Genomic DNA, 23,421 nt, shown 5'->3' on the forward strand with positions numbered 1-23,421 from the left:
TCTCTGTTTCTGTCTCTCTGTCTCTGTCTCTCTCTGTGTGTCTCTCTGTTTGTTTCTGTCTCCTCTCTGTCTCTGTGTCTCTCTTTCTGTCTCTCTCTGTGTGTCGCTCTCTCTGTCTCTCTCTGTGTGTCGCTCTCTCTGTCTCTGTGTCTCTCTTTCTGTCTTTCTCTGTGTGTCTGTCGCGGTCTCTATATCTCTGTGTCTCTCTGTTTCTGTCTCTCTGTCTCTGTCTCTCTCTCTGTGTCTCTCTGTTTCTCTGTTTCTGTCTCCTCTCTGTCTCTGTGTCTCTCTTTCTGTCTCTCTCTGTGTGTCGCTCTCTCTGTCTCTGTATCTCTGTCTCTCTCTGTCTCTGTCTCTCTCTGTGTGTCTGTCGCGGTCTCTATATCTCTGTGTCTCTCTGTTTCTGTCTCTCTGTCTCTGTCTCTCTCTGTGTGTCTCTCTGTTTCTCTGTTTCTGTCTCCTCTCTGTCTCTGTGTCTCTCTTTCTGTCTCTCTCTGTGTGTCGCTCTCTCTGTCTCTGTATCTCTGTCTCTCTCTTTCTGTCTCTCTCTGTGTGTCTGTCGCTCTCTGTCTCTGTATCTCTGTGTCTCTCTGTTTCTGTCTCCTCTCTGTCTGTCTCTCTCTGTCTCTGTCTCTCTCTGTCTCTCTCTGTGTGTCTGTCGCTCTCTGTCTCTGTATCTCTGTGTCTCTCTGTTTCTGTCTCTCTGTCTCTGTCTCCCTTTTCTCTGTCTCTGTCTCTCTCCCTTTCTCGGGCCTTTTATGCTCTAACTTTATGATTATTAAAGTCCGGAGATCTTTGCCTGAGACTGGGGGGGAGCGAGGGCAAGTCTGGCCCACACTGGAGAGACCCGGCTGGCTTCAGTTTCTTTGCTTGTTTGAATCGGCAGCAAAGCAGTCGAGGTGAGGCTCCGGGAGAGCGAGGTCCCTTTAAACTTCGGGCGGCCGGCGAAGGCCGGAGCAGCTGCCGCGCCGGCGCTGCAGGGGGTGGGGGCCGTCAGGTGTTTGCAGTTCCCGGGCCGGAGTCTCGGCGGGCACCGGTCCAGGCCTGGCTGGGGAGGGGACACGATGGGAGGCCGTGGCTTGAGAACAAGGGTTTGTAGGGAAAAGGTAGGAGTGCCGATAAAGGGACCGGACCGAGTTGTAATTTGCCGAAGGCGGGGAAGGAGAGGCTGCCATCGCTTTCAGACTTTGGAGTCGGCTGACGCGCGGGACCGAAGCTGGGGCGGGGCTGGTCCTCGAGGCCCCTGCGCCCTCCTCCTCCCTCCCCCCAGCTCCTTGGGACACGCTCGGGACCGGGGAGACACGGAGGAAAGGCGATATTAGACTGTGTCCCTTAAGGAGGGCTGAGTCATATGCCCGAGCTCCTCTTCGAAATGCCCGGGAGGCGCGGGGCGGCCGGGCTCGGGGCGAGCATTGTGACACAGGCAGGGAAAGGTCAAGTTCACGGCGGGGCGCACAGCGGAGCTGGCGCTTGACCTGAAGTTCCCCGGGGTGATCCAAAAATAGGGAGCAAAGTGCCGGCGGACAGCGTCCGGGGAGAGCTGACCAGAAGGGGAGAACAGGATGTGCCCGTAGTTGTTACAGGGACACTTTGGCTCGCACAGAGCAGGCACGGAACCAGGGCTTTTTGAGGAGGGGAGCCTCCTCTTTGCGGGAAGAGGTCCCTTGGGAGACCCCGTGTCTGGAGCTACTGCTTTAAGGCTGGGGTGAGCAAAAGAGTAGCTCTCCTAGCACAAAGGACTATGGGTACTATGAGCACCCTCTAAATATAGAGCCTGGGTCAAAGCCCCAGTGGCCCTGCCCTAATTTCCGCCTCAGTTTCCTTTGGCCATTATTGTCAAAAGACAGTAGAAAATAGGGAGAAGAACCGTCAATTAGAGAAGGCAAATATCCCAATGTTCAAAAAAGGGAAGAGAACAAACAGGTTTGACTTCTATTCCTGGGAAAATTTTAGGACAGATTAAAGAAATAGATGGCAAACAACCAAAAAAGACATAGTGCTGACAAAGAGGCAGCGTGTCTTCAGGATCTTGCCAGGCTAACCAATAAAGTTAGTGCCTTTTAATAAACAAATACTACTTTAGTTAGTTAGTGCCTCTTATAAACAAACAAGTAATTTGTTTTTTAGAGTCACTAAACTAGTAGGTTGTTAATCGATATCATCTAGTACTTTAGTTAGTGTCTCTAATAAATTATCTATTTGTTTATTAGAGGCACTAACTAACTAAAGTAGTATTTGTTTATTAAAAGCACTAACTAAAGTACTAGATGATGCTCCGGATTAACAAACTACTACTTTAGTTAGTATCTCTAATAAACAAACAAATAAATAATCGAAATAGTTAATTAAGAGCTTTCTAAGGCTTTTGATAGAATGTTTCGTTTTTGTTTTTTTGTTTTTTTTGTGGGAGAAATGGGGTTGTGGGACTGGATGATAATGTTTAGTGGAAAAGAAAATTATTTTCAAAGTAAAAATCAATGTACAATTCAGAACAATCAATTCTAATTCTCTATTGATTGGATTTGAAGTGTTGTGTGGCACATGGGGGTAGAAAAGATAATTTGGGGTAGGGGAGTGCTTCCTGAACCCCAGGAAATCACAACATTCAGGTGATTTATTTGAGACTGGCAGAGACATACAAATGTGTATAATATTAATCCTTTAGTCATGGTCTACCGGAAATATTGTGCAGTGAGGTTTCTCCAACATGATACCTAAAGATCCTTGCCCTTGAATTCCAGACTTAATGGTGAGCTCTTATGCAACCTAGCAACAAACAATGGGAAATTACTTTTGGCAAAGGGGGAACAATGGAAAAAATAAAAATTAGTGAGTGGAGCGTTCTTTCCCTACTCTAAGGAAAGCTGTTTTTGGTAAAATATTCCTTTGTGTCTTCAGCTCCTCTGATATTAAATTAAGGAAAACAGGGGTTATGCTGGAACCAAGTTTTTTTTTTTTTTAAACTATCCTTTTTGTTTATTTATTTTAATTTTCAATATTTACTTTTATTTTTTCCTTCCTCCTTCAGTCTCCTCCACACTTCCCAAGATGTCACGCAATTTGACATAGGTTATATAGGTACAATCATGTTTTAACATATTTCCATATTAATCAGGTTGTGAAAGAAGAATCAGAACAAAAGGTTTGAAGCAAGATAAAGCAAAAAACAAACAAAAAAGTATGCTTCTATCTACATTCAGACACATAGTTCTTTCTCTGGATGTGATCAGCATTTTCCACAATGAGACTCTTGGAACTGTCCTGCATCATTCCATTTCTGAGGAAAGCTAAGTCTATCATAGTTGATCATTATACAATGTTGCTATTACTGTATACAATGTTCTCCTGATTTTGCTCACTTCACTCAGCATCAGTTCATGTAAGTTTTTCCAGGTTTTTTTGAAATCCACCTATTCATCATTTCTTATAGAACAATAATATTCCATTACATTCATATATTATGATTTGTTCATTCATTCCCCAATCCACGGTTATCCTCTCAATTTCCAATTTTTTGCTATCACAAAGAGAGCTGCTATAAACATTTTTGTGTATACAGGTCCTTGGGGATGCCCCCTTTTTGGTGACGGATGGGGAGTACAGACATAATAGTGATATTGTTGGATCAAAGATTTTACAGTTTTATAGCCCTTTGGGCATAGCGAAACCAAGTTTTGAAAACTGATTATTAAATTTTCAGTGTGAATAGTTACAATTCAAAAATAAGCAAACAATTTTTAGTGAAAATGTGCCCCACCTTAGGGATATATGAGGTTTCATTGTGTGACTTGCAGGGAAGCCAGAATAGACATATCTGTAGCATTCTTTCCCCAGTCCTTCTCCAGGACGCTGGTTTTCTGTCAGGAAGGGGAAGCAAGAGGTTAGGATTTGAGTCTACCACTCTGCTTTCCTCAATTTGGGGTACTGGGCTAGAATTATATCTATTTACTACTCTAAATATTATTAGTCTAGGGAAATGTCAAGCTAAACTGAGATAAACAAAGTTTAGTGACTTGTGTAAGATCCCACAGTAAGTTCAGGAGGAAGAGTACTTCTGACTCCAGACCTGGTGCTCTATGCACTACAGGCCACCTAGATGCCCAAAGGGATTAGGTGAGATAGATTCTAAGGTATGGTGCTTTATAAAAATGTGAGCTGTTCTTGTCTTTCTTGTAGTCCTAGAACAGAAGTTCTTAACCTGGGGTCCATGGATAAATTTCAGTGGGTCTAGGAACTTACTTGGGAAGAAATGCATTTGTCTTTTCACTATCTTCTAATGGAAATGCTGCATTTCCTTAAATTATGAATGTAAGCACAAGATGTAGGAGTCCATAGGCTTCCATGACACAAAAGAGGTTAAGAGTTCTAGTGAATTCCATCTTGTTAACATTCTTAGCTTAGATAGATATTCCTCTAGTGTGAGACATTTGGCCTTTGCCCATTTTTACTTAAAAACAAAACATATATAACATTCTTTGCCATTTTTGTTTATTTAGTCTTCCAGATTAATTTCTCCATCAATCTGTCAGATTCTATAAAATATCCCATGACTTGGCTGATCTTTAAAAAAAGTTTTTTGTTGTTGTTTTTCTGAACTCAGCACCAAGTAAAGTGAGCATTTCCATATACAAAGTAGAACAGAAACTATTTTATAGGGAACTACGAATTTCTATTACATCCATCTTGCTTTTTAAAAAATACAATATATTCAATATGTAACTTTCAAAATTACTTTAAAAAGCTTCATTCTAGATGCAAGAGGTGATTTGTGTGTTGCCCATGTAGGTGACACATGTCTGGGTCTGTCTAGATATAGATTGCAAGAAGGCATGAAAGCATATATCTCTAGAATATCCTCTTCCCATCTTTTTTTTGTTTTCCCCAAAGAAAGGAATCTAGATTAGAATTATATCAGTCTGACATCCAACTAAATACTGTTAGTCTAAGGGAAATCATTTTCAGGTTCAAACCAAGTTTCTGATCACTATTCCCTAAAGAGGAACAACTACCCCCAAGCATTTAAAGCTTGATTCCCTTCTCATCAAATACTAGATACACAAAACATATATGGTGAATGGGAAATAAACCTATTTATATAAGCTAATAGTAAACAGAAATCAGAGAAGGTATACAGATGAGAATATACCAGATAACTCAGAAAGGGCTGAGTTTCTTAGCTCACTAAGACAGAGAGAGACTCAGATATCACTCAAGGGAAAATTCTCCCAAATATCTAGAGGTGTAAGCTAGGGATGATTGAGGTGCCAGTTCTACATGTTGGCTTCTTTCCAGAGCCTTTTCCTCCCTTAAGGTACCTTAAGAGGAATCTGGAAATTAAAAGAATGTGGAATTAAGTGTCTCCCTTATAGCTGGAAGCCACAAAACCAAATCTTTCTTTTCTCTCTTGGTTTCTCAACACCATCCTTCAGGTAGGTCTGATGCATTGTGTTCACTGAATCAGTCTCTACCAATGAAGAGAATTTTATGCAAATAATTTTGAACCTTGGGTTACATAAAAATACAAAATCTGGAGCAGCTATATGATAAAGAGCATCAGCCCTGGAGACAGAAGGACCTGAGTTCAAATGTGGCCCCAGATGCTTAGTTAGCTGGGTGATCTTGGGCAAGCCTCACCAAAATAAATAAATGAATAACTAAACAAATAAATAAATAAATCCAAAATCTGAGAATAGGAAAAGGATCTGAAGTCCCATCGACATCTGAACAGGCAACAATATGTTCTCCACATTTCTCAAGGAATCAACCAGCCCGTACATGAAGATTAGAAGTGGGGAGGAGTTCTCTCTCTCAGGGGAGGTAATAAGCTGTTAGTACAGTTCTAGTTGTAAGGATGTTTTTCCTTATGTCATTCTGAAATCTGCTTTTCAGTAATAATAGCTGATATTTACATGGATCCTTTAAGGCTTGCAAACTGTTTCCATATATTATCTCCTTTAATCTCTTCAATCATTTACTCCTAGCTCCTCAGTCTTGGGCCAAGCAAAACAAATATAATTCCTCTTCCACATGACAGCCTTTCAAATAACTGATTATGACAGAAATAGCTCCCTCTAAATTTTCTCTTCTTCAGGCTAAATAACTTCAATTCCTTTCATCCATCCACACAGCCCATTCTTTCCAATTCTTTCACCATTTTTGTCTTCCTCAGTGGACATGTCTGTGTCTTAGAGGCAAGGTAGACAGTAGTTTGCCTGAAAAAGATCTATAAGTCTTAGTGACCGCAAGCCTTTAAATGGGATAACAATGTGATATGTAAATGAAAAAAAAAAAAGCCAGTGTGATCTGGGGATGCTTTCTTCCAGGAATAAGGGGGTAAACAAGGAGACCATTTATAGTCTACACCAACCATTGGTTTCATTCAGGGCATCACAGTTTAGGAAAGACATTAAGGGGGAGATCTGAAGATAAACAGAGCAACGAGAGCGGTTTTAACCCTAGAGCTGGGATTACTACCTTGTAACCACAGACAAAATCTTTCACCTTATCAGCCTTATCAAGTAAGAGAACATGAAGAGAACAACCAGGGTGGTGAAAGGCTTTGAGTTCCTGCCCTGTAGGATCATCTGAAGGAATTAGGGATGTTTAGCCTGGAGAAAAGAAGACTTTGGGAAGAAAAAAATAATATATTCAAGTATTTGAAAGGCTGCCATCCTGAAGGGGGATTAGCCATACTTTGCTGGATTTCAAAGAGAAGAACCAGGAATAATGAACAAGACCTGAAGAGACATAATAAGTTTGATATCAGGGAAAAACAAATTTCTCAATAATTTGCACATGGATGGAAAGTGGAACTTTCCTTGTAACCAGGAACAGAGGCTAGATGATCACTTGTTGGGCATATATATAGCATGAGAGGAATCTGGGAAGAAGGTTACCTGTAGACTAGAAATTCCCCAACTTCAAGGGGTAGTGCTTCTTAAAATGTCAAGTCTTATATTGAATACAAGTACCAGATATGATCCAATCAGGATAGGGTATAGCTATAGGCTCCCTTGTTCTGCTTCTGGTAAAAATAAAATTCTCAAATTAAAAATAAACAAATAAAGTTCCATTAAGGTTTTTTTTGTTGTTGTTGTTATTGAGGTAATCATGGTTAAGTGATGTACCCAGGGTCACACAGCTATTAAGTGTCTGAGACTGGATTGGAACTCAGGAACTCTTGATTTCAAGCTTAGTGCTCTATCTAAACTGTGCCACCTAACAGTCCCAATATCCCATTAGTTTTCTCAACTGTCAGGCACTGAGCTCTACTGACCTGGCAAAACCTGCCAGGACTGTTCTGAGGACTTTTGCCCCAGTTCAGCCATTCTTTTCATGTTTTGTACTTATTTAATTGAGGTTTTGAACCCAAATGTAGAATTTACATTTACACAAAATGCTCCAATCTAATGTAGATTTAAAATGTGCAATCCTTTTAAACATATTTCCATATTTGTCATGTTGTACAAGAAAAATCAGACCAAACTGGGGGGAAAGGCCACAAGAAAGAAAAAGCAAACAAAAAAAGTGAAAATACTATGCTTCCATCCACATTAAGTCTCCATGGTTTTTTCTCTGGATGCAGATGGCATTTTCCATCCCAAGTCCATTGGTATGATCTTAAATCGCCATATCTGCCCTTTTTTATTTTTTGAAAAAATTATGATGCCGGGCAATATGATAGTGAAAATATCACTGAACTTGAGGCAATAAGAGCGGTTTTAACCCCAGAGCTGGGATTACTACCTTGTAACCACAGACAAAATCTTTCACCTTATCAGCCTTATTGAATAGAGAACATGTATAAAGCATTTAGCACAGTACCTTGCACACAGTAGGAGCTTAAAATGTACTTGTGCCTTTTTTTTTTTTTTTTTGTCCACCTTTCCTTATCTTCAAAACAGATTGGATTAAGTCAATCAACAAGCCTTTTAATTAAGTACCAGCTCTGTGCCAGATGCTGTGTATACAAAGACAAAACCCACTCCTGAATGCCAGAAGGAAAAAGCATAAACACATATATGCATGAACAACATGGAGATGGGATAATTGGGAGGAGGAGAAAGGCACCAGCAGTGGAGAAGAGGGTGGTGAATCAGGAAGACTTCATGTAGAAAGGTGGTGCTTTGCTCAGCGAGAGAACTGTGGAAATTCAGTGTGGATCACAACTTAGCATTTTCACTTCTTTAATTTGCAAAAAAAAAAAAAAAAATCTCTTTTTTTTCCTTTTTGATCTGATTCTCCTTGTGCAGCAAGATAATTGTGTCAATACCTATGCCTATATTGGATTTACATATATTTTTACCATGTTTAACATATATTGGATTACTTGCCATCTAGGAGAGGGGGTGGGGGGAAGGGAAGAAATTGGAACACAAGGTCTTGCAAGGATTAGTGGTGAAAAATGATCCTTGCATATATTTTGAAAATAAAAGGCTTCAGTAAAAAAAAAAAAAAAAAATTAAATAAAAATTTAATTTGATTAAAAAAAAGTGGTGCTTTGAAGGAAACTAGTGAGTGAAAAAAGCATTGATTAAACACTTAGTATGTGCAAAAGAACTGCGCTATTCTGGGGATATAAATAGAAAAGTGGTCCCTGTTCTCAGAAATTCATCTCATGAGGCTGAGGCTTCGGAGCTGCTCCTTCGGACCCTCTGATTGGAGGGTGGAGCAAAGCTCCCAGAACTGTCATTTCAAGAGGGCTCCCTGCTCCTTCACCTGCCACCACCAGTTTGTGGACCGCTCCATCAGACTCCATGGTGGGTACCTTCTCCCCCCGCCCCGACCCCCTTTCTCTTAGATACCGTAAGCCCTTTGAGGGCAGGACTAGCTCCTTTCGCACCCCTAGTGCTTAGCCCGAGGCTTGGCTCAGACTAGGTACCTGCGGTTCGCCGACATCTCAGGGAGTTCTGTTTGTTAGGAGAGGATACACGGAAAAGCTTTCCGTTCCTAGGCCCTCCGCCTAGGAAGGACCCCATGGGCAAGAGACGCATCTGCTCTCCCGCTGTTTCCCCTCCCCAAACCCATTTCTGCTGTCGGCTCAGGGGACCGTGCTACAGCTTTATCGGTGACAGTCCCGCCGGATCTTTGCAGTTTGGGTTCGGGAAGGCCGGGACTACAGCCCCTGCAGCCTCTGCCGGGCGGAGGCTGGAAGCCGGACGGACTGCGGGGGACGTGGACGTTGCCATCCCCAGGACTTGGGCTCCCAGGCTGCCTCCGTCTGCTGCTTGCCTTGCCTCCCCCTCCCTCCGGGAGCCTTGCTGCGGCAGCTGGTCAGAACCCGGTGGCCCTGTGCCCACAGGGGTTCCTCCTCCGGATGGTGGCGGTTAGAAGTGGGCCCGGCTTATGTGACAAAGGAGAGAAAAGGAGTGTATTGGAGGTGTGAAGAATAATCATTATGAAGTCCTGTTGTGTATAAAGGAGGGTAATTTGGGGAAAGTTAGAAAGGTAGATGGCGGCTTGGGTCATGTTGTAAATGCTAGAAGACTTCATTTGATCCTAGAGGAAGTCACCAGAATTTACTGAGCAAGGGAGTGACTATCGATTTGGGAACATCGCTTTGGCAGTCAGCATGTGTATGATGATTTAAAATAAAGTTACATTTGTAGCTTCAATCTTTGAGTCTCAGTTTCTCTCTTTGCCAGTTTTAAGTTTATGGCCTGATATGGGATCACATAATGTCAGTGCGGGAACACTAGTTCGACCAACCTCCCTATTTTACAGATGAAAAAACTGAGGTCCAGACTCAGCGACTTGGTCCTCAAGGTCACCCAGGACAGCCAAGGTGGAAGTCTGGTCCAGGCCTCTTCCTGCCCAATCTGCTGCTTCCCTTCCCTTTTCTGCCACCGTTCACAAGAAGAGGCTTGCTGCTTTGAACAAACTGTGTTCTACTACTGGGCCTGAAGCTCTGAGGGAAAAGAACCTTTCCCTTTCAACAGCAGGCATCAATCAGTGGATCATCATTAATTAGGCACATATTGCACACCTACTGTGTGCCAGGCACTGTGTGAAGAATCAAACAAAAACATAAACAGCCCATAGTCTAATGGGGAAGAAAACACAAGAACAACTAAGTACAAATGACATAAAAACCCATAAAATATATAGGTTTTATGTAAGTATATAATGCACATTTTATATGTATTATATATAAATATGATACAACACACATATAATAAATTGTAATAGCTAGTTAGTAGGGTGGATAGAATTCTGGGTCTGGAGTCAAGAAGACCAGAGTTCAAATTCAGCCTCATGTGTGACTCTGGTCACGTTGTTTAACCCTGTTTGCCTCAGTTTCCCCATCTGTAAAATGGGCTGGAGAAGGAAAAGGCAAGCACTCAGTATCTCTACCAAGAAAATGGGATCACAAAGAATTGGATGTGACTGAAAATGACCGAACAATAATACAATGGAGATAACCATCATAGGGAAGGCATCAAAAGGGTTTGAGAAAGATTTCAGGCAGAAGGGAGGGATTTTAGATAGAATCTGATGGAAGCTGGGGATCCCAGAATTGGGGGAGGTAAGAAGGGATGGTGTTCTAGGTATGGGGCAAAAATGCCTGGGATCAGATGGCAATACACAGATATAAAAAATTCCCATTAAAATTCATCACACCACATGCAGACACCAGCCTCTGCACTCTCAAACAAAAAAACACAACACAAAGATAATACAATTTTAAATTTAAAAAACACAATCAGCAGGATTTCAGGGGTCATTTTTATTATAAATTTAATATGGCTGATTAATGAAAAAATCACAATGAAGTACCAATAAAATGTCTGTCAATATCAAAAATTTAGCAGCATTTCAATAGTCTCAGGTTCCTAAGCATTAGTCAAGCTTTCTCTCCCTCATACTTACAAAAAAACAACAGCTGAAGGACCGGGGTAGGATCCTGGCATTGTCAGTTCCTCCAATACAAACACTAAGCCGATGGACTTTCTGATCAGTGATCATTTCAGCTAAAATCAAAACCAAATCTTGAATTGTAACTGATTAGTTCCATAATGCCCCTTCCCAGAATATATAACACCTATTTCAAAGTCTGTGACTGGAGTTTCTTTGAGGAGGTTATAGAAGTGGGAAGAGGGGGTGGGTTGGGGAGGGGATTTGAAGTGCAGACCTGATACCGCACCATTTTATCACTATTATTATTTATCATTTTTCCTTAGATATATCTGTTCTCTCTATTAAACAGACCTCAGAACACACAGGAGCTTCCCGATCAGTGGTATTTGGGCAGGGAAGGGAGGGAAGGGCGATAGACCACTGATGCCATGTGGGAATGCTGGGTCGAGCTGTCATAATCAACTACTCTGGGGCAGGTTCAGACATGATTGGTCTTGCCATAATCCCGGTTTAATAGTGGAAACAAGGAAGAAGGAGATAAATATAGTGTGAAAATGTAATACTGGCAAAATACTCCCCTGCTTCTTTGGTACTTTCTAAAACTCTCTGATCCAAAATGTAAAAGGGAAATGCACCATTAAAAAGTTACAGTTTTAAGTATTTACAAAAGCAATTACAATATATTACACAATAATCAATACAGTATATGGACAAATTATTTCATGAAAGCACTTGTGAACTTTTGTTCCAGTATTATTTCCATAGCACAGAGACCGTCACAGCCCTACATACAGTGTTTCCAAATTTGTTATATAGCCTGTACCTCCTTTATCTTACAAACAGGGGGAAAGCGTTTCCCAATCTACAACTGCCTTTAAAAGGCTTTAAAAACCGCCACTGAAATAATTACATACAGGTTTATTGGACAATTCTAGCAATCCTCTCCACCCCAACGTTGACTATATTCGCAGTAGTGCTTCCTACTCTATGTATACAGCATATATGTAATAGATGATGAGCGGCATCCCGTGTTAGGTCACCAGTCGAGCGCACGTTGGGATGGACAGTAGTTTGGTTAATGACGAAAGCTGGAGCTCTGCCGCTCGGGTGGATAGCGTGGTGAGGGGCCACTGTCCGGACTCCGGGCTCCGGCGAAGCGGGTGGCGTGGTGAGCATGTGCGCTGGAGACGGGGTCGCGCGCGCGCGCGCGCGCTGGGGGGGGCCGCGACCCCGCAGACACCCGGGCCGTCCCTTTACGGCGCATGCGCCTGGGCCCGGGGCCTGTTCACACGTACGGCAGGATGCCGTACATCAGGACGGCCATCACGGCGGCGCTGAACAGGCCGGCCACGGGCACGGTCACGAACCAGGCCACGAAGATGTTCCGGAAGAGATGCCAGTCGACGGCCTTCCGCGACCGGATCCAGCCCACGGCCACCACCGAGCCGACCTGGGGGGTGGGAGCATGGACAAGTGAGAAGGGGCCGGCCGAGCAAGGACGCGGCTGCACAACTACCACCAGCTTGCTGATACCACGCGGCTCCGAGAGGGGGACGCCCGGGAGCCGGAGCCTCCCTCCCTCCTTCGGCTTCCTCCGGCCGTGGCTGGGGCAGGGCCCCGGTCACAAGGCCCGTCTACCTTCTGGGCCCCGTTCCTCTGGGAAGCTATAGCAATTAAGCGCTTCCTGCTTTGACTTAAGCTCAAAGGGAAAACCAAAGGGAGCCTCTTTAAGTCCTAATAGGTCTGATCCCTGCGGTAACGCCTGCGATGGGAGACGAGCACGCATTTGAAAGGCTCACCAACGCCGGAGAGGCACCGGTGCCATTTCTGCGTCTCCTACTAGACCCATTATAAAGGCCCAGATAGATCCCTCAGCCACGGCCTCCACACCTGCTCCTGGTTTTCTACTGGCTCAGGGCTTGCATTTTTAAGAGCAGACGTTGCTTCAGGGTCTCCGGCCACATTCATAAAGTGGAAAAAAATTAAAAGCCTAAAAAGGAATGTCATTGAAGAAAACAACTAAAGCATGACCTACAGTGGGTCTGGCCCTCCAAAAACAGCGCCGGTGACCGGCCAAGCCCGGGGCCCCGGGGCACGTGGGGCTGCCTCCCCAGGAACGGCCACCGAAGGCAGGAGACTCGGAAGGGCTGTTGTGAAGCTGCCAGATGTACCTGAACGAAGGGCACCGCTTACAGCTGGAGGCAAGTGATGGAGAGAATGGTTCTCCACACAGCCACATGTATTCCCCTGACTAAATCGTTTCTCCCCATTTCCAGGCATGATAGTATCACACACAGGCCACCGACTTTGGAGGACAGAGGTCAAGGGTTCCTGATAATTCACCTAATTATCCTTTTTATCTTCATTTTCCTTATCTGTAAAATGAAGACAGTAGGATTTGGCTACCTCATTGGACTGCTGTGAGGATGAAATAATAAAATGCTATGCTCAGGATTCCTTTGTCCTGTTTTTGATAAGTCACCTAATTATCCTTTTTATCTTCAGTTTCTTTATTCTGTAAAATGGAGACAGTAGGATTTGGCTTCCTCATAGGATGCTTGTGAGAATGAAATAAGATGCTATGCTCAGGATTTCTAACTGAATGCTTTTGTCCCGTTTTTGACAATTCAGTTAATTATCTTTTTTATCATCAGTTTCCTCATCTGTAAAATGAGGACAGTAGGATTTGGTTACGTCATAGGATGAAGGCCTTTGTCCCCTCTCATCAATAACTAATTTTTACAATGGTGACCCCAACAAGCAGAATCTCAGGGTTTGCCTCCATCCAATGTTGGATCTCATGATCCATGAGATCTCTTATCTCACATCTCATGATCAGTACTGTGTTAGCATTAGCATCCTAGATTTAGAGGTAGAAGGTCAAAGGTCATCTAGCCCAGCCATCTCATTTGATGGATGAGGAAATTGAGATACTGAGATGTTAAGTGACCTGCCCACATTGAGAGACATATTATGGGGCAGAGCTGGGATTCAAATCCAAGTCCTCTGACTCTGCCTCCAGCAGTTTTTCCATGGTACTCCAGTAAGCAGAATTCATTTAGTTTCTTTTAAAATCAAGAATCCACAAATGTCAGATGCAGGAATTCTGATGACTGAGATTCTGATGGAGACCAACGTACTCTTAGACTGTTTGTGACCTCATTTATGGTTCTCTTGGCAGGGATACTGCAGTAGTTTGCCATTTCCTTCTCCGGCTCATTTTACAGATGAGGAAATGGAGGTAAACAGGGTTAAGTGGCTTGCCCAGGATCACACAATTAGTAAGTGTCTGAGGCCAGATACTTCCTGACTCTATCCACTGCATTTGCTCCATTTCTATTCTTTCCCTAACTGGGAAGTTATAAATAGATAAACAGAGAACAAGGTGTCTACCTGGGAGGAAAAATTACAACAGTAATTCATTCCTTAATCAAAACTCACTCTTAAGCACAATCAAATATTTTCTGTTTGTCCGGCTTGCCCAGTTCCTGGACTAATTTGAATGTTTTTTCTTGGCAAACGCCACCAGGAGGAGAAAAACATCTTAACAATCAATGACCTGAGAAAATAATAGCATAGCCTTTAATATTCACTGTCATCTGTCCTATGTTTTGGCTTTTCCAGTAATGCTAATACTGCTAGCTCTAGTCTACGTGTGAAGTGGGATTCTGTTTATCACTTGGGGAATCTTGAAGAGGCAGCATTGGGAAGCAGAGCGCAAGAAGGGGATCTGGGGCACAAGAGCCCCTGGTGGGGTGTCCCTGAACAATTCTGTGTCTACCCTGAGAGACTTTTCAGTAAAGGAAGTGGAGGCCTAGGTCAAAAATAAAAGGGAGGGGGAGAGTTCTGGAGAGAGTGCTGGACATGGCTTCAGGAAGGCCATAATCCAATTCCTCCCTCAGAGACGCCTCGGCTAGGTGACCCTGAGCAAGTCACCTACCTCTCATCTACTCCATTGTAAAATGAGCATAATGTTAGCTTCTTCCTTTCCCGGTGACTAAGAGAAAGTGCTCTGCAAGCTGGAAAGTGCATTATAAATGCCCTATGTGCCTTTGGGGAAGTCATTTAACTTCATTGTATCTCAGGTAAATCAGAGGATTTATCCAGTAGGTTACAGTACAGATCATTTAAAATGGAAAACCCAACTCAGCCGTCATAAACAGCCTTTGTTCCATCCAGACTGGCTATCTGGAGTCAAGACTACTCTAACTTAGGGGTTTCTTGTGGTGACTTTACCCTTTAGTCTAAATGACCTGTGCTACTCAAAATGCTTTCTTTCACACTACTATCAGATGGATAATCAAAAATCTGACCATTGGATTGGGTCTAAATTCATATCTAAGAGCTCACAAAGACTGCCTATGTTTAGTTATTGTGACCGTGTCACAAATCTGAAGTTAATTGCAGGAAAGAATTATTAGCAAGCCAGTGAACTTTGCTTCTGTGAACATTTCTATTTTCAAAGCTAATTGCCTGCTTAGTTTTCTTAGTTTGACCAGACTATTATTAAACTGAAGCTTAACTTACTTAGCTAACCTGGGCTTAGCTCCTTGGTAATGAAATGCATAGTTTTAAAAATGTAAACCTATTAGTGAGAAGTACCAGACGGCAGAAAACAAGGATTCAAGTCCTGCCCATTAGACTAAACATTTTAAGAGCAGGCAATGTCTTTTGCCACTTTTTGTAACTTTAGAGCTTACTGTGGAACCTGGTACACAGGAGTGCTTAATAAATGTTTACTGATTGACTGATTGCCTCTGCCACTAACTAGAAGTGTGACCATGGGCAAGTCACCTCAGCCCGACTCCGCATCTGTTTCCTGACCAGTAAAAACCAGAGGGTTGCACTAATTGATGTAAGTTGACTGTGTGGTAGAAGCAGCGGTCATTTACTAGTGGCCACTAGGAAACTCTCAAAGACACTGCCACACTGAGGAAGGCAATACATTTAGCAACCGGACTGGTGGATGAGACCTGGAGTAAGGATTGTCATGAGAAACAGCTGAGATAGTATGTGTTCCAAGGGCCTGCAAACCTGAAATTATCATATAAAAGTCAGTTTTACGTTATTTTTATTATGTCACTTTTTCCCCTAAAAGCATTCTCCTTCTGTGCATATTTCAGCCTCTGCAAAACAGGGAAAGGCTACCCCGATATTTAGAAGAATTAGTACCTTGGGTGTCTGCTTTTTTAGCTCGCCAGCTCTTGATTTTCTGTGGCAAGGGAGAAGAGCATGTAAATGAAATGCCCTGGTAATTCTAAAAGCTCATTTTTGTTCTTCACTGCCATCTTTCCTCTACAAACCTTTGCAGAGAACTACAGTAAGTACCAGCTGGGGCCTTGGGATTCACCTCCTTGTCCTATTTGCCAGCCACATTCCAAAGTGATACTCAGAAGAAATAATGTATGCTTGCAAATGCTCCAAGGTGTCAGCTAATAATAAATGGGAGCAGATGACAAAAGCGACAGGGAGTCAGTGACAACCAGCTCCCGTTTAAGGTCTGTCCAGTGCCTGGCTGTGGGTAGCACGGAGTGGGTGCCCGCCCTGGGGCTGGTGATAAAGCCCCAACACCAGTTCTACAGTGCCCAGGCAGAGATCTGAATTGAGGCGTGGTGACTTTCAGCCACTGAGCCTCTGCCCCTACCCTCAGATTTATGATTTCAGCGTGCTGTAAGAAACAGCAGCTGGCTGTGGGATTCATGACTGCCCTTACATAGGGCCTGATTCTTCCCTCTGTCCCACGCTCTCACATACTTCAGCCCACGTATCCCATGCAGGGATCCAGGCAGGCGGAAGAAATATGTGGCAGATGACAATCTAGCTCAGTGAGGGACCGAGAGGGAATCTAAGCTGGGGTTCGGACTCGTGCTTATGTTACAAAGCAGAGCTCTCCCTCATTCAAAGGTGAGGTGTCAGACTCACCATCCAGGGATGTCTTTTTTTTGGAAGAGGAGGGGATTTGTCTGCCATATTTACTTGCCCCCAGAGAGTGCCAATAAGCAGCTGACTGCTCTTCCTTTCTCTCCTTGGCAGTGGCCAACAGGAAGGTTCTCGGGTCACAGCCAGGACCAGCAGAACTTCTTCATTAGCAGTAGCATTCTGCCCCAGGGGAGGGTGACTTTTTCCTCTTAGGCCTCTTTGGAATTGGATTAAGAAATTCTTGGGAGATAGTTAAGAAATGGGAAGGAATGCTCCTATCACTTGTAATAATTACACAAATCAAGAAGCAAATAGTGCTTCTCTTTCTAAATTTTGATAACACAGGCAGGCTTGGTAAAAGTGAAATATCAGTCGGTATTTGAAGGCTGCTGCTTCTCATCGTCCCCCTTGGGGCTGCCCTGCACTCCTGCCTCTGGTCCCCCACCCAACCACACTTCCCACTGGGACACACAAGTTACTCTCCCCTGAGACTGCATGTGTTTAATATCAATCTATGTGGGAGGATGACAGGGGATTTCCCCACTCCCAACTTAATTTGGCAAAGGCACTTGCCTGGGAGCTGGCCAATAATGCCCTGGTTCTGATGGGGAAGTTTCTCTGACCACCTGAACACACTCACCCATCTCTATAAGCATGCTGCCCCTCCCGTAGAATCTAAATTTCATGAATTAAAGTCCTATTTCTTTCTGGTTTTTGTACTCCCAAGGAGAAGTGCTTAGCACATACTTAATAAATGTTTGATAAAATTTAAGTTAAAAATTTCCTTTCCAGATCCTATTTCCTCGGATTCATTAATCAGATTATCTCTCCTAGGTGATGGAATGTCTTAACCTACACTACTAATAGGCATTTCAGGAACAGCAGAAGATTAATATGAAAAATAAATATTTGGATCATGCAATAAACCCAAATTATTCTGGCTGTCACTGATTGAGCAACAGGAGGTCCCAGTTTAGTGCCATTTGGTCATTGCTTAGGCTCTGATTGGCTCAGAATGAATGTAAATTATTATTTTTTCTATTTTGGCCAGAATCCCCAGAATCTCTCCTCATCCCCAGACTTTTATACACACATACACACACATATGTATATACACACGTATACCCACATATGTGTATGTATAAATGTATTTATGTATGTATATATGCATTGTATATTTTTTTTGTTTTTTTAACTAGGTAAAAGAGATCCTTCTCTGTCTCATTACTTACCTAGCCTTAATCACTGATTGGACATGCCTCAGTCAAACTGAGACCTGTTAAAAACTTTAGCTTAAAAAGGCAAGGGCCATCTCTGGTTGTCCTGCTCTGTCTAGCCACTGAACCAGATGGCTCTGGAGGGGAAAGCGAGGCAAGGGACCTTGCCCAGCCCTCCTTCACTGAAATCCAATTCACTTGCAGGTCATGGCATCCCCTCCCTGATATCATGATCCTCTTTAAGAAGGAAGGGCAAACTACAACAACAGTAGCCATTTTAGGAACAGTGGAAAGCTAATATAAAAAAATAAGTATGTGGTCTTCAGGAATACTTCTCTAGGATGTACGAGTAGGTCTAGTGATGCTTCAGTGTTTTAAAAAATCTCTGATTCCAAAAGAACGAGTATTCCATGACTTAATGTTTTTAAACAAATTTCTCTGGCCAAAGAAATTCGTGACTTATTGGTCAATCTTCTGCTGACTTTCTCCCTAGACTGGTCACTGGTTGGCAGGCATATTTTCCACCACTGGGGCCACCCTGAGAGCCTTTATTGCTTGATAGACTTGGCAGAGTGTTTGACACCTTGGCATAAGTGGTCAGGCTCACCTCCAGCAGAACAGCAGAGGGGTCTACAGAGTAAGTTAATTATGATGAAAAGTTTTAGAAGCAAAGAGAATTGTTTATTGAAGTCTGAACACCTAATTAGGTTTTCTAGGCACTCCTTCTCCCATGATTTATGTATTAATATTAATCTAATTATCATATTCTTCTCATTTTGGGTTTCTTACCCTTTTGACAGTGTGATGAAGTCTATGGACTGTCTTCTTAAAACAAGATTTTTAGATGCATAAAACAAAACACATGCAAAAAACCAAAGGAAACCAATTATCCTGAAATGCAGTTATCAAAATACATTTTAAAAAAGTCACAGGTTCCAGATGGCTCCAAGATAATTATTATTTTCTAAAACATTCTTCACCTCAGATAGGCTTACAGTTGAGGAAATGCTGAAATGTTTATTTAGAGAAATTGGCATCCAACATATGGATGATGTTTGAAAGACATTGAAATAAAATCACTTAATATACTTGTTATTGATTGTCCCAAATCTTAAGGTCTGCAAATCTCAGGACAGATTCTCTATATTAAATCTAAATATATTATTCTAGCATAAGTATGTCATTAATAACTCTTTTTCTTTATCATTTGGGTTCACTTGTATCAAATTATATTTTAAGATAAAATATTGGAGTTTGTTATTCGTATGTACATTGTACTTTTCAGTTGCCAAGTAGTTTACATTCTGGATATGGTGGTATCAGCAAGACTGGCATTACTTATTATTAAATCCTGTTGTAGGATTTCATTATTCTATTTTAAAAAATTTAACAAGTTAGTTTGTTAATAAACATTCTGATGAATGAAAAGTTAGGAAAGCAGTTAGCAAACTAGAGAAACTAAAGAAATAATCTGCAATATTTCTTCAAGAAATTCTTTAGTTGCTTTGAAACAGTTTGATTTCATTAGGATTGCTCTTTATATAGTGTCAATGTTTGCTCAAAAGCAAACAATACTTCCCTCTTTTCCAATCCAAATTAAAAAAAACTATTTTTAGGAGGAACAGACACTTAAACACATCAAGAAAAGTGTGTTTCCCCCACTTAAAAAGCCCAATGGTTATTTGTGACCCACAAATGGTTTGGAAAGACCACCTTTCTTTTTTACATCTTCCATGTGAATTTGACTCTGGCCCTGTTTTGGGTCTCATCTTCCTCCTCTGTAGAATTAAGGGTTGGATCAGAAGGTTTCAAAGTTTCTTTCTATGAGACTATAGGATGTTAAGAGCTGAAAAAGAAATGTTCACTTCTAGTACAGATTCACTTTAGGGTTTTGTTTTTTTTTAAATCACTTTTTTTTAACCCCTTTGAGGTTAAGTGTATATGGAGGAATTTCCCTACTTTCCCTTTCCCTCCTGCTGCTGAATTTTTTATACATAAAGGGAAGGTCCTAAGTTAGTCTTAAATGTTAATTATGACCAATCTAGAACTTCCCCTCAGCAATGCTGTGTAGGTTTATTAGAAAATCGCTTTTAATCCATCCTCTTTAGGCAGGCCTCATATTATCTGGGAGTGAATTCAGAAGCATCTAGAAAAATCAGGAAGTGTTTCTGAATTTGTGGAGTCTGAATAATAATGGTGGGCCTTTCCGGATGTATCCCAATGTTTGGCACTTTCTCTGCAACCTCTCCATTAATCTATTAGGATAGGAATTATTCTTTTGAGTAAGATGCTCAATCACTTTTAGGCAAATAAGAATCATGGGGTGAAATTATAATCATCCCTCTTTCCTACAGAAGAGGAAGTGTGGGAGCACAACTTGCCCAGAGTCTTAGGGTTAGTGTGGGTGCCAGGCTGGAGTCAGGGCTGCTGATTCCAAGACCAAGACTCTTTCCATCACCCTATCCTGCCGGCAGCCAACTTGTGAGCTGGAAGTGACCATAAGACACGGTGGTCCCTTTGAGGGCTCCCTAAAGAAAGCAAACTGAAACAACTTTATTTCAATTTCATTTGGATGACTGATTTTAGCTTGACTTCCTCTATCACCTCCCAATACCTTGCAGTGAGTGGAGCTGATTGGAATGCCCCCATTTGAGGCTAAGAGCACGGTTAGCGCGCACATTACTTCAATGCAAAATCCACTGTGGAAACAATGAAAGAAACAGAAGAAAAAGGACAAATGGAGAATCTGCAGCATAGATCTGATGAGGGAAGCCCTTGCCATGCGTGCATGCATCAAGGAAGCAGAGATGTCCCAGCCGCTGAACAGAAGAGGAAGCTCAGGGCCAAACTCGAAGGGCACAGCCCGGGAAAGGCCAAACCATCTACTTCCAAGCCTTCCAGAGAACGCAGGCCATTCGTGATGGGAGGGGGCCACTGCCGCCCAAAGTGGGCAGGCGCCCTCGCAGCCACGGAGATGCATCGGCTTTCCCCACATTCCCTGGGCCGCTCGAAGCTGGCCCTGGCAGCCCGAGGACTGGAGTCCAGTGGGACCCACCGCCTGGACTGCAGTCGCTTGGCAGAGGCATACCTTGCAGTGTGTAGTACTGACAGGAAGTCCAACATTGGAAGCTATCACAACTGTGAACGCCGAAGCCAATTCAATAGTGAATCCACTGCAGGGGGCATAAGAAAACACTGCACAGTCATTCTTTGTATCAGTCCTAACTGACACCGGGCAGGGTGCCAGAGTCTTACCAGAATACTCTTTGGTTCAATTGTTTACTGCTGACTGATTCAGAATCGCATTAACAGAACAAGAGACTGCTGAATGAGAACAATGCACACTCATAAATCTGCATTAGCGTGTGGGGAGCTTCCGATCTAGCCTTTCTACTCTTAAAGCCACGCATTCAGGAGAGCAAACTGTCAGAGGCCACGGGAGTGGGACAGACACAAATAAGGGGGACAGTTTCGATTTCTGGAGGAGTCTCGATGCTCAGGAATTGCTATCTTCTCACTTTATAGGTCTGTAGTTATTAGGAAATCAGGAGACTCCTCAGTTCCCAGGGGTTTCGATAAATCAGGTATCTATCAGGACCTTTATTAAAATTATCAAGGGAAAAGAAATGTATAATTAGAAATAAAAGAAAAATGAAAACCAATCATAGGGACGAAACTCATTCATTTGTCAGTCTGTAAACAATCAGTGGCTCTCACTGGTAACTTTGCACTCACCTGGATGGGGTGATTGGGGTGAGGTCTTTGCCCATCGTCTGGATCACTCTTCTTCCCCAAACCCAGAGACCCGCACAAATTCCAACTCCTCCATAAAACAGCAACCAGACTGGAGTCACCGCTTCTTGTAGCACTACACCTTGTTGGTAAATAAGCCAGAGAGCTACGAGGGGGCCAATTGCATTACTAGGAGGGGAAAAAGCAGTCATCACACATCAGTTATACAATCCTTAAGTCTCCAAGCATATTTCCCAGTCCTATGGTTCACTTTCTAGTGCTTCAGGCCTGTCTAAATAATACTCTTCCAAGGATGATCGATTTTTTAAAAAAATTTTTATGAAGACAAGCCAGTTATTTTGTTATATATGTAGGTTATTTTGTTTTAAGAAAATTTGGGTCTAGAAACTAAAAAGTGAGAAGTCACAAATGTTCTTCCTTTACATTGTCTCTTATAGCTTCCCCTTTCTTTCTAGCCCCATTGCCACCGCCCTGAAGTTCAGTCTTGTCCCCTGTGACTACTGTGGCTTAACTAGATTCTCCAGCTTTTCTGCCCTCCGACTACACCTGCGGCCTCTCCAACATTAACGTTCTTTCTCCTTGTCTCTCTGCTTAATAGCCGTGTTGCTCCCCAATAGCCCCAGGATAACGCCTGACACCTCCCTCAGCCCTCACACCCACTCTCTGCTCCTCGCTGGCTCCCACAGCCACTTTCTTTCCCACTCCTCTCTCCCGTGGATCCTTCCCCAGAACTTCCATACCTTTGCTGGCTGCAATCCCCGCCCTTACCTGGGTCCCCCAGAGTCCATTTCGGAGGCCTCCTCCAGTATGAGGCGGTTTCGGACCCTCTCCCCAGCCCCCCTCCCCATTATCCCCCACTCTGGCTGGCATGCGGGCGGCATTCCCCCAGGGAGCTCTCCGAGGGGAGGAATGCTTCATTTCCCTCAAGTTCAAGGTCTAGCCTCAAGACCCTCCACGGAGCTGAGCTGACCTAGAGTGTGGGAACTCGCCAGCGCCCACGTGTGGCGAGCCCTTACCTGACGTCGTTGCCGCCGTGAGCGAAGGAGCCGAAGCACGCCGTGAGGACCTGCAGGAAATGGAAGAGAAGGTGCACCTCGGCCGTGTCCTTCTCCTCCTTCTCCTCCTCGCCGGGGTCCTCCAGGGGCGGCCCGGGCTCGGCCAGCTCCGAGGCCAGCCTCATCTCCACGCCCCCCTCCTCGGCCTCGATCTCGGCCTCGGCCACCGCGTTGCAGTAGCTGGAGTAGCTGTCGTAGCGCAGCCGCTTCTTGGAGTAGGACACGGCGTCGCTCACGAGCTTCTCGCTGTCTTCGGGCGCCGAGGACGAGTCGGCAGCCTTGAAGGCCGAGTGCACGGGCATCCCGCAGATGGCCGCCGTGTAGCACGTGTAGCTGTTGTTGCGGCGAAGCAACTTGTAATTGCTTTCTTGCAAGGGCTTCTCGTCGGGCCCCCGGTCAAGATGGATTTTGTGCAGCAAGTCTTTATAGAGCCCCGAGTCCTTGTGGACCGTGTGATAGACGTGCCCGTCGCTCCTCATCTGACTGTCGAAGCCAAAAGTGCCGTTGGACACGGGGGACTTCACAGAACCGTGGGTCATGGAAAGCGCCCTTCCTGGCAAGAGGAAAGAGGAACTCGCATTTTGTGCCAAATGGGCATCCTAGAAACTTGTAAATGACAA

The 23,421-nt window shown here is 43.5% G+C and overlaps 1 protein-coding gene across 7 annotated transcripts in view; it reads right to left on the reverse strand.

Annotated features, from left to right (window-relative positions):
• Positions 1-10,711: 10,711 nt before the first annotated feature.
• The window catches only part of SLC20A2 (solute carrier family 20 member 2), a 123,618-nt gene continuing 110,908 nt past the window's right edge, over positions 10,712-23,421 (reverse strand). For 5 of the 7 annotated variants that reach the window (XM_051975606.1, XM_051975603.1, XM_051975607.1 and 2 more), the window contains 4 exons: positions 22,763-23,354; positions 21,729-21,914; positions 21,082-21,166; positions 10,712-12,307 (listed from right to left, as the gene is read on the reverse strand). In XM_051975606.1, the coding sequence (XP_051831566.1) occupies positions 12,143-12,307; positions 21,082-21,166; positions 21,729-21,914; positions 22,763-23,354 (1,028 nt within the window). In that variant the 3' untranslated portion in view covers positions 10,712-12,142. The other 2 variants (XM_051975608.1, XM_051975609.1) reach the window with 2 other exon arrangements.

Source organism: Antechinus flavipes, chromosome 2, assembly GCF_016432865.1.
Source record: "Antechinus flavipes isolate AdamAnt ecotype Samford, QLD, Australia chromosome 2, AdamAnt_v2, whole genome shotgun sequence".
In the NCBI taxonomy this organism is placed as follows: Eukaryota; Metazoa; Chordata; class Mammalia; order Dasyuromorphia; family Dasyuridae; genus Antechinus; species Antechinus flavipes.